Source organism: Diceros bicornis, chromosome 34, assembly GCF_020826845.1.
Source record: "Diceros bicornis minor isolate mBicDic1 chromosome 34, mDicBic1.mat.cur, whole genome shotgun sequence".
NCBI lineage: Eukaryota > Metazoa > Chordata > Mammalia > Perissodactyla > Rhinocerotidae > Diceros > Diceros bicornis.
Window position 1 is genome coordinate 3,495,573 of NC_080773.1, and position 15,529 is coordinate 3,511,101.

General features: G+C 43.2%; 1 protein-coding gene and 1 long non-coding RNA gene across 2 annotated transcripts; one reads left to right on the plus strand and one right to left on the minus strand.

Moving 5' to 3' along the window:
- Positions 1 to 4,304: 4,304 nt before the first annotated feature.
- Positions 4,305 to 9,232, minus strand: LOC131396715 (cytochrome b-c1 complex subunit Rieske, mitochondrial). Its single transcript, XM_058529037.1, has 2 exons — positions 8,989 to 9,232; positions 4,305 to 5,202 (listed from the first exon to the last, which is right to left on the minus strand). The coding sequence occupies exons 1-2, from the start codon at positions 9,200 to 9,202 to the stop codon at positions 4,592 to 4,594; spliced, it is 825 nt and encodes a 274-aa protein (XP_058385020.1). The 5' UTR covers positions 9,203 to 9,232; the 3' UTR covers positions 4,305 to 4,591.
- Positions 9,233 to 9,493: 261 nt separating this feature from the next.
- LOC131397844 (uncharacterized) lies at positions 9,494 to 10,245 on the plus strand. Its single transcript, XR_009216796.1, has 2 exons — positions 9,494 to 9,577; positions 9,782 to 10,245. It is a non-coding gene; the product is annotated as an uncharacterized LOC131397844 (long non-coding RNA).
- Positions 10,246 to 15,529: the final 5,284 nt, after the last annotated feature.

Sequence of the window (15,529 nt, forward strand, 5' to 3'; positions counted from 1 at the left end):
CCCCCGAGTCTGGTGGTGGGGAGACAAACCAGGCGAGTAAACTTTATAATAGAGGATAAATATCTAAGTGGATATGCCCCAGCTGTTTTGGAGCAAGTTGCTGGAAAAGTGAATGTGATTTAGGTACAGGGTACCACACCTAAGCAGTCCTTGAAGGTCCTCTGCCTAGCTAAGACAAGGGAAAGGAAGGGGAACGAGGCAGAGGTGACAGTATGGGAAGAGACTGAGAGAAAACAAAGAGAATGCAGGTAACAAGCAGCAAGGTCTGTGTTACTGGAGCAAAGGGTTTACTGATGGGATGCAGGTGAGGACCTTGTTAAGAGCTTCCACATTAAGGAGTTTTGAAGTCATCTCTTGATCTATACTAATGCATTAATTCCTAAAGAAACCCTGAGAGGGTATTATTTTTCAGCTGAGGAAGAGAAGGACAAAGAGATTAAGTGATTCACGTCAGGTCACATATCTAGGAAATTGCAGAGCCAGGACTGGACCCAGGAACAAAACCCCCACTCTTAACCTCTACACTACTTGGCAGCTCTGTGGAGGATGGGTTTTAAGGAGACAGGATTGGAGGAAACGACCTGTAACGAACCTTGCTGCAGTAGACCAGGCAAGAAGTGACAAGGCCTCGATTAAAGCACTGATATATATATATGGGTGTATATATATAGGGTGATCAGGATTATCGGCTCTGGACTAGACTCCGATTTAAAATAAAATTTTGGCTCCACCAATCTACCAGCTACACGATTGCAGACAAAGGATTTCTACGTCAGTTCTCCCTTCAGTTCTTCCTGAAGCCTCAGCTTCTTTATCTATAAACTAGGAATAACAATATTATCTGACAGGATTTTTTGAGGATTAAATGAGATCATATACATAAAGTACACTTGGCCTAGTGGCCAGGAGTCAGTGTTCAAAAAGTTGGCCCTTATCAGAATGTTACAGATTGCAGAGACAGTAATGGACCTGTTTGACCAAGGAGATCCAATTAGCAAGGCTTTGGGATTGATTCGGGCCCAGGGGGAGGGGGTAATGAAAAAGGAGGCAGGGAAGACTAGAGGTTTTTAGCTTGTCAGGCAGATTACTGGGTAGATGGGAAGGCACTAACTGCAGTGAAGAAGATGGCTTATGGAAAACAGAGAATACTTCCTTCCTTGGACTCTGAGTTGACGGTGTTAATGGAACATCCATGCACAGATGCCCGGTCAGCAGGTGAGCATTGAGTATGAAGCTCAGGGAAGTAATCCAGGGGAGTCATCAGCAAGTGAGTGATAATGACAGTGTTAGGATAGTGGGCCAAGGATAGCTTTCTGAAAAGTATGAACATTTATTTGGGTTAATATATAAAATGCAATAATATTCCAATGACATGAAAATCCAGAAAATGAGTTTCAGCACTGTGGGAATTAAGAACGACCTGACATTCAGATAAAGAGTATGCTCCCATTGTTAGAAAAATTAGGGTACTAATAGCACACTTTGATCCCAAGCCATAAGTATCAAATGCCCTCTACACACTCATATTGAATCAAAGATAGATTCTATGAAGGTATACTCAGACCAAAGTAAATTTGATGTTATTTCTAACAAACAATGCAAAATTTTCTTAAAAGGCCATTTTCTATAACCACTTTTTATTTTAAAGCATAACGAAAAGACATGGCTCTCAAGATTGTCCCAATCTTTATCCCCAGTAAAAAGCAGTACATGTTAACCATCTGATGTCAGGATGCCAACTGGTCATATTTCTTCAGTCATTTCCCCCTAATTTCTAAGATTTTGTTTCAGTGAAATAATCAAAAAGCTAAGATAGGTCTGCTCTATCCGTTTAGCAAAGTAGCATCGAGTAATTTTACTAGTCCTGTCACTCGCAGAACAAAGACTTCTTTTAAAAACTAAATGGGATACCGGGATTTAACAGTTGAACATCATCAGTCAAAATATCACACCAGACATAAGCAGCCCACCAAACAGCAATTCCAGCACAGAACGCCTGATACATCCAGGGACCCGCGAGCTTCCTATGTTTGTCCGCCATTGCCATGCAGCCTCTAAGGCAGTCACGTTTCGGCATTTCAAGTATAAAAATATGACCTATTTTGAGGGATCGCTTCAGGGTGGGAGGAGGTAATATGGAGTACCAGTACTTCTCTACAGGAAGTGGTGCTCTTGACATTTTTGACAGTACATTTTTTTAGCATGTGGACCTGTGTCCCCCACAACTGGACATTTTGCATTCCTCCTCCCCTGCCCCCTCCAAATACCAGCAGCACCCTCCAATCACTGTGATCAAATAACAGCCACAGACACCCCCTAGAGTAGCAGTGCTGCCCTGGTGGAGCACTATGATTGTGCAAGGTTGGCTCAGTTGATTCCAATGTTGCTTCCACCAGTTTAGATCTCTTTATTGTAATACCCGAAACTGCAAACACGACAAATACTTATCCAAGAAAACCCATTCCCATTATTGGGGTGGGTTGAGGGGCTCACAGAATCTTAACGTTGGAAGGACTCAGAAATCATCTAGTCCAATCATCCCAATTTTATGGAAGGGAAAACAAATGTCCAGAGGAGGTTAAATGACAGGCCGGTCGTTCCGTGGTCCGTGGTTCCACGGCTACGAAAGGCAAAGCCAGGATTAAAACCCTAAATTCTAGGCCAGTACTTCTTCCACTACACCATGCCCCCAACTCACGCAGCCCACGCACGGATATATTACAGCTGAGCAGCTTCAATTATGTCCAAAGGAACAAAATGACTTTAAACTTTTACACAGGATGACAAAAGGTCAGCTGCATGTGCCGGGCTGTAAGGATTCACTCGACAATGCTTCGAGGTCTCTGCTCCAGGTTTAACAATTCACCTTCAAATCAAAATCTGCTTTTTTATCTATCATCCCATTCAGTTCCTCCAAGTAAGAATTTTATGGATGAAAAACATATACCAGCTTCCTACATTAGCATATGCTGAAGAAGTGATGAATAGCTCCTGGTGCCTCAGAAAAAAAAGAGCCACTTACAATTCAACCTCAAAATGTGTCAGCTTATAATAGATACATTGGTATAGTTTTAAATAATAAGTTGTGGGCAACTGGCACCATGAAAAAGTCACAAAAGAAAACCTAAGATGCTTTTCTCTATGAACATGAGAAAAACAGAATCTTTACCACAATGATAAACAAGCAAAATATCCAAAAATATATACCCACTTCTCTTGTCCTCATATGGGCAGGCCTTCATGTGAGATGCTCCTAATGTTAACACCAAATACTACACCCCTATACTGCTTATGCATATTTCACTACTTTTAAGGTAAATGATACCCACTTCTCCTTGGTTATCTATATAAACCCAAAAGATAAGAAAGCCTTCCATTTAAAATAGAGAATATATCAAAAAGTAGTAAATTAGTAATGTTCGGCTCATATTTAGTAAATTAGTAATATTCGGCTCAAAATGTTGTCTCATATTTACACTTAAGTATGTGAACTTAAATGTCATTATCTGGACACCCAGAACATAAAATACTATTGTTATGTGCCCCATTTATCACATCTGCTAATTTTCTAAGATGGTAAAAATAAACCAAAGACTAATATCTGCTCATAAGCATAGAAACTTTGACATTTTCTTTTTTGATACACTCAGCTACTGATTTTAAAGACTGGAACCCTTGATGGCCAGTTCCCCTTGGAAGACCTAACTGCTTAACCCAGTTTGCTCAAAATTTTACAGAAACAAAACCAGCTGGACCATTTTCACACACAGACAGTATGAAGTCTCAGACGCACACCTCCCCTTCTGCCTCTTGACAGGGTAGACACAGGAGTGCTGGGGACAGGAATACCCACACCAGATGAAGGAAATAACAGCATTCCCATTTTGGAAACTTCTCTCAGATGATATCCCACAACTGCCTCTCAAAACTAAACAAATCTAGTTACTTACTCCCATATGCGATGAAGAAAATTTCCTGGCCTGTCACATAGGCAGGAAATCAGCTGGCTAGAGCTGGCTAACCCCTCCAGCTGCTAACACCTCATTCAGAACTCCTTCCCACAGACCACATTCAACACTGTCATACAATGACACACTGGGGGCGGGAGGTGTGCGCGGACAGAGCCGGGACTCCTGTGCAAAAGAAGGGAAATCCGGATTCTATTGTCTCTGGCAATGCCACAGACATCTCCCAGGACTTAGAGGTGACCAGCTACCTTTACCTCATCCTAACCATGAGCTCTGCAGAATCTGTGTCCCCGACACAAAGAGCGTAAATAAACGAGAAATTAGATTTCACAAATATCTTGTACACCAGCCTGTAACTTTTAATTAGAATTAACTATGCAAGACACTGCAGCTTTCAAGTCTTGGACTGAGCTTGACAACATTTAACAGTGGTTTTATTAAGTGAATGATTGAAAGTATTCAACGCTGAATTCAATTTACTTCACATTAATGTTTACAAAACATTAGTAGCAATTCTTAAATATTTCAAATCAACCAACTTGAAGTACAGAAGGCTTGCTCTCAAATAACTCTTCTGAGGTGACATGAAGACTGAAAGAAGACTATGACTTAAGTCCAGGTCTCTAACCAACAATCACCATGTCATCACTGGTGAACTCGTAGAAGGGAACTTCAAGGTTGAGAGGCGCAGGCCCCTTCCTGATCCTGCCAGATGCATCATAGTGTGACCCATGGCAAGGGCAGTAATAACCACCAAAATCTCCTGCATTTGCAATGGGTACACAACCAAGATGAGTGCAAACACCTATCAGGATAACCCATTCTGGTTTCTTCACTCGTTCTAAATCATGCTGTGGGTCCCTCAGCTGGGACACTTCAACTGCAGCTTCCTGGTCAATCTCCTTCTTGGTTCTATGGCGCACAAACAGGGGTTTGCCTCTCCATTTGAAAGCCATGTTCTTGCCTTCTGGAATATCAGATAACTTGATTTCAATTTTCGACATGGCCAACACATCCGCAGAAGCACTCATGCTGGAAACAAACTGTGAGACGACATTCTTGGCGGCATATGCAACACCCACAGTAGTTGTTGCAGTTATCAGATAGGAGAACCCTTTTCTAGCCTCGCTGCTCTCCTTCGAAGACTTGGTGCTATCTAACACTTCAGGGCGCCGATAGTCAGAGAAGTCAGGCACTCTGACGTCTGTATGGGAATAACGAACAGACGCAGGGACTGCAAGATAAACAGAAGGTTAAAAAACACAATTAGATGAACACCTTGAAAATGGTACGTACACATCAGGAAATGGACCTTTATGCATTCACAAGCAATAATCAAATTATAAAAATGTGAAATATGGCACTCAGTGGTCTCGGAAGTGGTCAAGTCGGCAGTGCCAGCATATAAAATACTAAAAACGAAATGAAGTCAACCACTACCTACCATGTTGGTATGAAATTATAAGACAATAGGTGTAAACTGAGCTCCTCCTGATTGAACACTGCTGATTCAGGATTCATAACAACTCAGGTGCATCAAGTTTAAAAAGTTAAATACCACTGTACACAGCAATATTTTCAAGGCCCCCAAAATTCAACCTGCCAACACATACTATACAATTATGCTAAATATCTCCCATATTCTCCGGATTAGAAGGGACCCTAAAACTCATCTAGTCCACCCAATAAGTTGATGTATAATCATTAAACCAAATGCCTAACTTTATATTCCTATCTACCTGCTCTCTGAAAGAACTGCTAGAATTGCATAAAATACTAATTATAAGATAATAAACATTCTGTGAACTGTAAGTATAACTTTAGTTGTAAAAAATTTAAAGATTTCTATTTTAGACTCTAGGGTATAAATTAGTATTACTTTAACTTCAAGTAAAACCACTAATGGGCAGAAACAGACATCCTCATCAGAAGAGGCAGCTATGAAAATCAAATGAAATCTCCAAAAGAACCAATTATTTCAATTTAGTACAGGAAAAAAAGAGCAAAATCTTCACACCTCCCCTTCTTCAGTGAAGGTCAACAGCTTCATATGAGTAGGGCATTATCTTTCTTTTTCACTGCTATGGATCTCTCAGCTGGGCCACTGCTACTGTAGGCCATCAAGAGGCTAGACTGTTGTGTCAAATGCAGCTTAGATAAACAAATAATTACTGTTTATCTAGTACTTTGGATGCAAGTAGTTTATTTTTTTAAAAAAAACAGATATGTCTTTCTGTCCTATATCATTTTTAAATGTCTGACAAAAATTAACTTACTAGTATACTTTTAAGTATGTTTCAAGAAGCCAACTTCTGCTAATTGTATACTCATTTTAGAACATTTGTCACAAGGTTTCCTTTTTGGAAAAAGGGACACTAAAAATTCCTCACTTGTAGAAAATGTGTTGTTTCCAAAAGAAATATGGACTTATAAAATGCATCTTCATATAAGCTGCAATTCTGACTTGCCCTACTAGGCTGTCTCATCCTAATATACTTCCTTGAGCAGTTAAACATTACAATAAAGAATACACCAACCACTTTCCACATGGTTCTCAAAGTCAATAACTTTATTAAGCCAAAAGTATTCATAAACAATAGTGAAACCTATCAAAACCACTCTATGTAGTTTTCTAACTAACCCAACATTTTTTGGACGGAACCAAGACACGGGTAGTGACTATCTGAGATTCACAACTATGGCAAAGTGACATTATGTCATGCACTACCCTCCCTCTACCTAATGCTAACCTGTCAGTGTAGACTGGGGTTTGGGATCAAGGATGAATTACTTTCCTTTAGCATTGTCTGAGATTACACAGGAAAGCTGTGTATCCTACCTGAAAGATGAAGGAACCAAAGTTCACACTTCTCCACTGAAAACAGTACCTGCAACCCGTAACCATGTAAGAGCACACAAGGATATGTACAGGAACACTAAGTAGAATGGCTTTGACATTTTCATCCAGAGATTTGGTGGCAAAAGAAATTCGGTTGTCCACTCCCATTCTATCTGGCAGGGTACACCTTATATTGAGATACACCATCAAGAACACTTTGGGAAACTAAACTGCTATAATGCAAAAATCATTCTCTCAATAATTTACATGAACTGACTTTTAGTAGCAAAGAAACTAGCTAGATTTAGTTCTAAAGCAAAATCAGATACTTATAGAAATATCATCTAGAAATAGAGAAAATTTAGACATTATAACAAAACAGGTTTTTTGTTTAAGGTGAGGTCTGATGTTATCTTGGAAATCTTCCTCTCTAACTCAATGATCTCCTGATCCAACCCCTCCCATTCCACACCCTCTACTAACCATCTTTCCACAAACCATCTAGGCAGATTCTAATGTGAACCTGAGCTACAAGCTGAAGGCATGATTACAGAAAAGAGGTCTGCCTTATGGTTCTACATTATTTACTAGTTCTTACAAAGTCAAGTAAGCCTCCAATTTTTAAAAGAAACCCTTTAGCCATTTAAAAAATTCCAAAGATGCTCTTCACCTCTGCTATTGACATTTTCTCCTCCCTTATTGTTTCTCACCTCCAGGTCTGAAGGAGAGACTTAGGATGGGCTAGAGTACTCTGCTCCACCCTGAACAATTTCTCCAAACCCACTAGTGCTCTCTAACACTTTATTCATTTACAAACATTTTGCACCAACAGTATGCAAAATCTGAGGTTGTGGGAGACAGAAAAATAAAGGAGATATTCTCTACATCCTCAAGCTCAAGCTCAAGGCCAGAGGAAATCATTAGTAAACGAATCAACAGACATAAAATTTTATTGATCTGATCCTGAACTGAGATTGAAAGGATGGGTAAGACTTGGAAATGTGGAAAACTGAGTGGAAGGATCATTTAAAGTAAAGAGAGCAGGGTGAATGAAGGCAGAACAAAGAGTGGGGCGGCCTGGTCCGTGTATGGGGCCAGACAGGTGAGTGGTGAAGCAAGAAGGCCTGGGGAGGACTGTGAGGAACCGAAGAGCACTTGCTCCAACTCGGGGAGCCGAGCCACAGGGCGCCAGGCTTTCCCTATACAAACTAGAGCCCAGTCTCACCGCTTCCAAGATTTCAAGAGACGCCAGAAACCCCAGTTTTTAAAACTATGCAGGTTGGGCAGACTACAGGCACACCGGCCCACGGGGTGCCAATAGAAGGCATGAACAGAGAAACGGAAGGCAAGGCACAAAAGATAAACTAGGATGCTGACACAGGGCGTGAACACACTCCTGGCGAGCGATCGCGGCTCAGTCGTCAAGTCCACGCCCTAGCACGTACACAATGCTACCCTGTGCAAGCCTTTTCACCTCCTGAACATCCTCAACTCTTGAGGATTCATGCTCTTCTTGAGGATTCCATAGATTAAGGCTGAAAATCCCATGCCCCAGTGCCTGAGAGCACTGCCGATGCTCTTCACTATAAGGACCCTGGGGCTTGCGCCGGCTTTTTCTTTGGGTGGGTGGGTGGTGAAAGAGAAGAACACTAAAGGGATCCGTGGTGGTGATCGGGGCACCTTTCCAAACGTTCACAGCAGTTCCTATCCTTCGAGCACGTATAAAGTGCCCCAGAATATGCTAGTGGCCTTACGTGGCTCTTCCATCTGAACCCCCGAGATCACCTACGGAACTGGTATGACCCACTGCACCGGTGAGACAGACGTCCAGAAATCTGCCCGAAGTCAAAGGACCCGCACGCAGCGGAGGCTCTGGCAGGCCCTGCTGGGAGCAGTCGGACCCGGGGTTCCAGCCTCACCGGGGAGCCCGCGGCCGGGAGCCCCCGCAGAAGCTGGGCGTGCCGAGCCGGAGGGTGGCCGGAGACCGCCCGCCGCAGCGGCGCCGCACGGCGAGGACACTGAGGCCCGGGGAGGGGCGCGGGCCGCTCAAGGTCGACGCGGTCCCCCTGGGCTCCGCTCCACCCTCCGAGACCCCGGCCCCCGCGGCCGCTCCCCAGGTCCGGGCCCGGCGGGAGCGGGAGAGGGGGCCCCTCACCCCGTGGCGCCCGCAGCCAGGCTCACCATTGAGGCCCACGGAGGCGACCAGAGGCCGGCCCGCCGCCTGGCCGCTCAGCGACTCCCGGCACAGGAAGGGCCGCTTCCCGTCCAGCACCGGCGGCTCCGGGGTGACGGGCACCGTGGCCTGCACCAGGGGCCGCAGCGCGCCCGCCACCCCGCGCGACGTGACCGACAGGACGGGCGCGAATGGGCCCGAGCGGGCGGCGACCGACAACATGGCGACAGCTGCCGAAACGCCAGGCCGGTCACAGGGACGACCTTCCGCCCGCGGCGCAGGCGCGGGGAGGCGCGGCGGCGCGCGACCCGTGACGTCAGCGCGCCGGGTGAAGCGGCATCCCCCTGAGGGGCGGGGCGAACTGGGAGCGCCGTGCGTCAGAGGCGGGGCTACGAGCCCGCGCTGAGGGCGGGGCGGGGCGGGGCGGGGCGGGGCGGGAGGAGCGGCCGCTGCTCCGCCGTCAGCCCTGGCGTGTCGTGGTGAGTGTCCGGCGTCTGCCCCGAGCAAGGGGCGAAGGGGCCCCAGCAACCTCCCGTGGGGCGGCCTTGCGTCCGTCATGGCCGAAACTGCGTCTGTGTGAGGTTTTCGTCTAGAGATGTAAGACCTGACACAGAGCCCAGCATGCAGTAGCCCCTCTGTGTTTACTGTAATGATTGTTACCGATATCTAACAGAAAGTAAATCGACAGAAGGCCAGGGACTTGTGTGCAAAGCTTAATGACGATGACGATGACGGTTCGTGTTTGTCAGGCATTTACTGTGTATTAGATTCTGTGCTTTACCTGCGGTCTTTCGTTTATAGTCCAGGTCCCTATGAAGCAACAGCTATTTTACCAGTGAGGAAACCGGGGTTTGGAGAGACTGCTGCCCCGGCCCGGAGAGCCAGCAGCGCTGAAGTGTAGTCTGTCCTCCCATCTGCGCTCTTAACCACCGCCTTAGTTTCCCTAGGGGAGATTTTAGGGGATGCAGGGGTAGGTCCTTAAATCACTTTATCGCATGGTGAGAAAGTTACTCCCTTTTTACTTCTCGTTCAGTCTCTCTGATTACACCAATGAGAAAGTCCCAGTTCGGTGCTAATGTTTTTAATTCCTCTCTAACAGTTGCTAATCGCCGCTTTAACAGAATACGCCTTGAACTGATTGAAAGCCCTTAGCAGGTAGTTGAATTTATAGAGGATTTAGTAATATTGTTTATTTTCATGGTATGTATTTCTATCCATACTGATTTTCCAATGACTACGGTGAAATAAAGTTTGTTTTATATTTATTTAGGTCAAAAATGAGTTAATTTAAATATTAAGTAAATATTAAATGAGCAGTGCACAGATTTGGCAGAATCGTGATGGTAGTGGGTGTATGAACCAATGAAGTTTCTCTGCTCTGTGCTGTGCATGGGCTCTGTGACCTGGGCAAGTTTCCCAACCTGTCTGCCTCAGTTTCCTCACCTGTACAGTGGGGATGGTAATGATGGCGCCCCGGAGAGTAAATGTACTGATGTATGTAAAGCACCTACCAGGGTCCTGGTACATGCTGAGCGCCAGGTGAGGGTTTGCTGGAGGTGTGTTCATCTGGCCTGTCCCCTACCTGCTCTGAGAAGAGTGCCTTTGATTCCTGGTGACTCGTTTATGTTCCTCCCTCTAGGTCCACAGCACCCTGACCACTTCCTCCTGGACCCTGCTCGGGGCCTAGGTCTTGGCCATCCTTATTGCCCCAGGGACTGTGTTGTGCTCTCAAGACGGGAGCTGGCCTCCTCAGGGGCACCCTGACTGGGCTAGCACAGGGCTGGCACCAGGCTCGTCCCGGCAACCAGACACTTCCAGAGCAGCTGCCACACACTATGCACAGTTTGAGCGCTTTACGTAAAATAACACACTAATATCACAACAGCGTTCCGAGGTGGGTGAAAGTAGGTGAAGAATGAATGAGTGAGTGAATGAATGAGTGAGTGAGTGAAGGAGCCTTCACAAGGCTCACAACCTCCCCATGGGGGAGCAGAGCAGGAATCGTATCCCCAGACTCTCTGTGATCAATCCCAGTTCTGCCCCTCACAAGCTGTGTCCTAAGCTGAGTTATGTATAACCTCTGTGTGTGCCTCAGTTTTTCTTCTGTAAAAAGAGGATAATAACAGGATCTACTCCCGAAGCGTTGTTTTAAGGATTAAATGGATTAATATATATAAAGTGGATAGAACTGTGCCTGGCACACATTAAGTGCTATATAAATGCCATAATAATAATAAAAATAGTTCTTTCCATTTTCTGGATGAAGAATCTGAGATTCAGAGAAGACAAACGACCTACCCAAAAGACGCATCTTTTTTTTTTCAGTTTTACTGAGATATAATTGTCCTATAACTTGGGTAAGTTTAAGGCATACAGTGTGTTGATTTGATACACTTCTATACTGCAACATGATTACTACTATAGCATTAGCTAACACCTCCATCACGTCACAGAATTACCATTTCTTTTTTGTGGTGAAAACACAAGATCTACTCTCTTAGCAACTGTCAAGTATATAATACAGTATTCTTAACTATAATTACCATGCCATACATTATATCCCCAGAACTTATTCATCTTACGACAGGAAGTTTGTTCCCTTTGACCAACATCTCACCATGTCCCCCACCCCTCAGTCGCTGGTAACCACCACTCTACTCTCTGTTTCTGTGAGTTTCACTTTTTTAGATTTCACATATAAGTGAGATCATACAGTATTTGTCTTTCTCTATCTGAATTTCACCAAGCATAATGCTCTCAAGTTTCATCCGTGCTATCCCAAATGGTGGGATTTCCTTCTTTCTCTTGACTGAATAATATTCCTTTGGATACATGTACCAAATCTTCTTTACCCATTTATCTATTGACAGACGCTTAGGTCGTTTCCATATCTTGGCTATCGTGAATAATGCTGCAATGAACATGAGAGTGCCCATATCTCCTCAAGATCCTGTTTTTCATTTCCTTTTGATATAAGTCCAGAAATGGGATTGCTGGATCATATGGTAGTTCTATTTTTAATTTTTTAAGGAATGTCCATACTGTTCTCCATAGTGGCTGCACCAGTTTACATTCCCACCAACAGTGCACAAGGGTTCCCTTTTCTTCACATCCTTGCCAACACTTATCTCTTGTCTTTTTGGTAATGGCCATTCTAACAGGTGTGAGGTGACATTTCATTGTGGTTTTGATTTGATTTCTCTGACTATTAGTAATGGCAAGCATGTCTTCATGTACCTGTTGGCCATTTGTGTGTCTTCTTTGGAAAAATGTCTATTCATATCCTCTACCCATTTTTTAATCAGATTGTTTATTTTGTTGGTGTTGAGTTATATGAGCTCTTTGTATATTTTGAATATTAATTCCTTATCAGATGTGATTTGCAAATATCTTCTCCCATTCTGATGGTTGCCTCTTCATTTTGTTGATGGTTTCCGTTGCAGTACAGAAGCTTTTTAGTTTGACATAGTCTCACTATGTCAAATTTTGCTTTTCTTGCTTGTGCTTTTGGTGTCATATCCAAAAAATCATTGGCAAGACCAAAGTCAAGAAGATTTTTCCCTCTGTTTTCCTCTAGTTTTACAGTTTCTGTTCTTGTGCTTGAGTCTTGAACTCATTTTGAGTTAATTTTTGTTTGTGGTATAAGACGGGGGTCCAATTTCATTCTTCTCCATGTGGTTATCCAGTTTTTCCAATACCATATATTGAAGACACTATCCTTTTCCCCATTTAGCGTTCTTGATTCCCTTGTCAAATATTAGTTGACTGTATGTGCAAGGGTTTATTCTTGGGCTCTCAATTCTGTTTCAGTATTCTTAAATTTGCTAAGACTTGTTCTGTGACCTTTCATATGATCTAAGCTGGAGAATGTTCCACGTTCACTTGAATATACATGAGAAGAATGTATATTCTGCTGCTGTTGGATAGAATGTTCTATATATGTCTGTTAGGTCCATTTGGTCCAAAGTTTGGTTCAAGTCCAACATTTCCTTGTTGTTTTCTGTTTGGATGATCTATCCATTGTTGAAAGTGGAGTATTGAATTCCCCTACTATTATTATATTGTTGTCTATTTCTCCATTCAGATCTGTTAATATTTGCTTAATATATTTCATTGCTACAATGTTGGGTGCATATGTATTTATGATTGTTATATCTTCTTGATGAATTGACCCCTTAATTATTATATGGTCAACTTTTTGTCTCTTGTTACCATTTTTGGCTTAAAGTCTATTTTGTCTGATATAAGTAAGTAGAGCTAACCCTTCTCTCTTTTGGTTTCCACTTGCATGGACTAGCTTTCCCCATCCCTTCTGTTTGAGCCCATGTGTGTCCTTATAGCTGAAGCGAGACTTTTGTAGGCAGCATATAGTTGGGCCTTGTTTTTTTTTTTGTCTTTTTTTTTTTTTTTTTTTTTTTAATCCAACTAGCCACTCTATGTCTTTGGATTGGAGAATTCAATCCATCTACATTTTGAGTAATTATTGGTAGGTAAGGACTTACTATTGCCATTCTATTAATTGTTTTCTAGGTGTTTTTAGTTCCCTTGTTCCTTTCTTCTCTCTCGCTGCCTTCCTTTGTGAACTGATGGTTTTCTGTAGTGGTATGTTTTGATTCCTTTCTCTTTATCTTTTGTGAATCTGTTTTTGCTTTGTGGTTACCATGAGGCATACACAAAACACCGTATATATATACACACACGTTATTAGTGATGTTATTATATATATATATAAAACAGTCAATTTTATGCTTATAACAATTTAACTTCAATCACATACAAAAACACTACCCTTTTACTCCTTTTTATTTTTTTGATGTCACAATTTACGTCTTTTTATATTGTGTATCCATTAACAAATTATTGTAGCTATAGCTGTTTCTAATACTTTTGTCCTTTAACCTTTATGCTAGTGTTGAATAGCAGACACACCACATATTACAGTAGTGGAGTATTCGGAATCTGACTGTTTGCTTACCTTTACCAATGGGTTATATTTTTTCATGTTTCCATGTTAGTAGTCAGCATCCTTTCATTTCAGCTTAAAGAGCTCCTTTCAGCATTTCTTGTGAGGCAGTTCTAGTGGTGATGAACTCTGTCAGTTAATGTTTATTAGAGAACGTCTTTATCTCACCTTCATTTCTGAAGGACAACTTTGCTGGGTAAAGTACTCTCAGTTGGCAGTTTCTTTCTTTCAGCACCTTGAACATATTATCCCACTCTCTCCTGGCCAGAAAGGTCTTTGCTGAGAAATCGGCTGATAGCCATATGGGAGTTTCCTTGTATGAGGAAGTTTTTTTCTCTTGCTGCTTTTAAAATTCTTTGTCTTTGATTTTAGACAGTTTTATTATTGTGTGTCTTGAAGAAGATTGTTTTGGATTGCTTTCAGGCTTATTTATTAGCTTCATGAACTTGGATGTCCAAGTTGCTCCCCAGGTTTCTTTAAATAAGCTTTCTACCCTTATCTCTCTCTCTCCTCCTCTGGGACTCCAACAACACATACATTGTTTCTCTTAATTCCTATAGTCCTGTAGGCTTTCTTCATTCCTTCATTCTTTTTAAATTTTTGCCCCTCTGATTGAGTAATTTCAATTGATTTGTATTCTAGATCACTGGTTCTTTATACTGCTTGGTCAAGTTGTTGTTGAAGCTCTCTATTCAGTTCTTCGATTCAGTCATTTTATTATTCAACTCCAGAATTTTTGTTTGGTTCCTTTTTGGGTTTGCTATCTCTTTGTTGAACTTTTCATTTTATTCTTATATTGTTTTCCTGATATCATTAGATCGTTTATCTGTGTTCTCTGTGGCTCTCTTTTCATCTGTAGAACAATTATTTTGCATTCTTTATTGAGCCTTTTCTGGATCATTTCTTTGGGGCCAGTTATGGGAGACTTACCCTATTCCTTTGGTGGAGTCATGTTTCCCTGATTCTTGGTGATCCCTGTTGCCTTGGATAGGTGTGTTTGCATTTGAAGAAGTAGTCACCTCTGCTAGGCTTTATGGACTGACTTGAGTAAAGGAAGACTGTTATCTGTGGGTGGGGGCACACTGGGTCCTGCTCTTACCCTGGGTCTAGTGGTGCAGGGCACCAAGTGTGGGGCATGTGGCAGTGCTGGCTCTGGGGAAGCGTGTTGCCTCTGGCTCGGGAGTCCAAAAGCGTTGACAGTGGTGTGGTCCTTGGTGATCACTGTGGGGGGTGTCACAGTGCCTGCAATGGCTGTTGAGGTCTTCGGTGGCACCTCCAGGTCCAGTGGCTAGGCACCATGGCAGGCAGCAGTGGTGCCCAGAGCCAGTGGTCACACACAGGCATGTGGTGGCCAGCTGCAGGTGCTTGTGTAATGGCAGGGATCAGTTGTAGGCACACACATAATGGTGGGGGACAAGGCCGGCAGTGAAGTCCAGGGCCAGCTATGGGCTCACTGGCAGCTGCTGGGACCCTGGCTGTTGGCATGCTTTCCTCTGGCTGCACAGTCTCCCTCGAGGCATGCACACTGCAGAGAAACTGGTGATGGGCATCAGGCCGGGGGAATGCAATGCGCAGCTTGAGAAGCT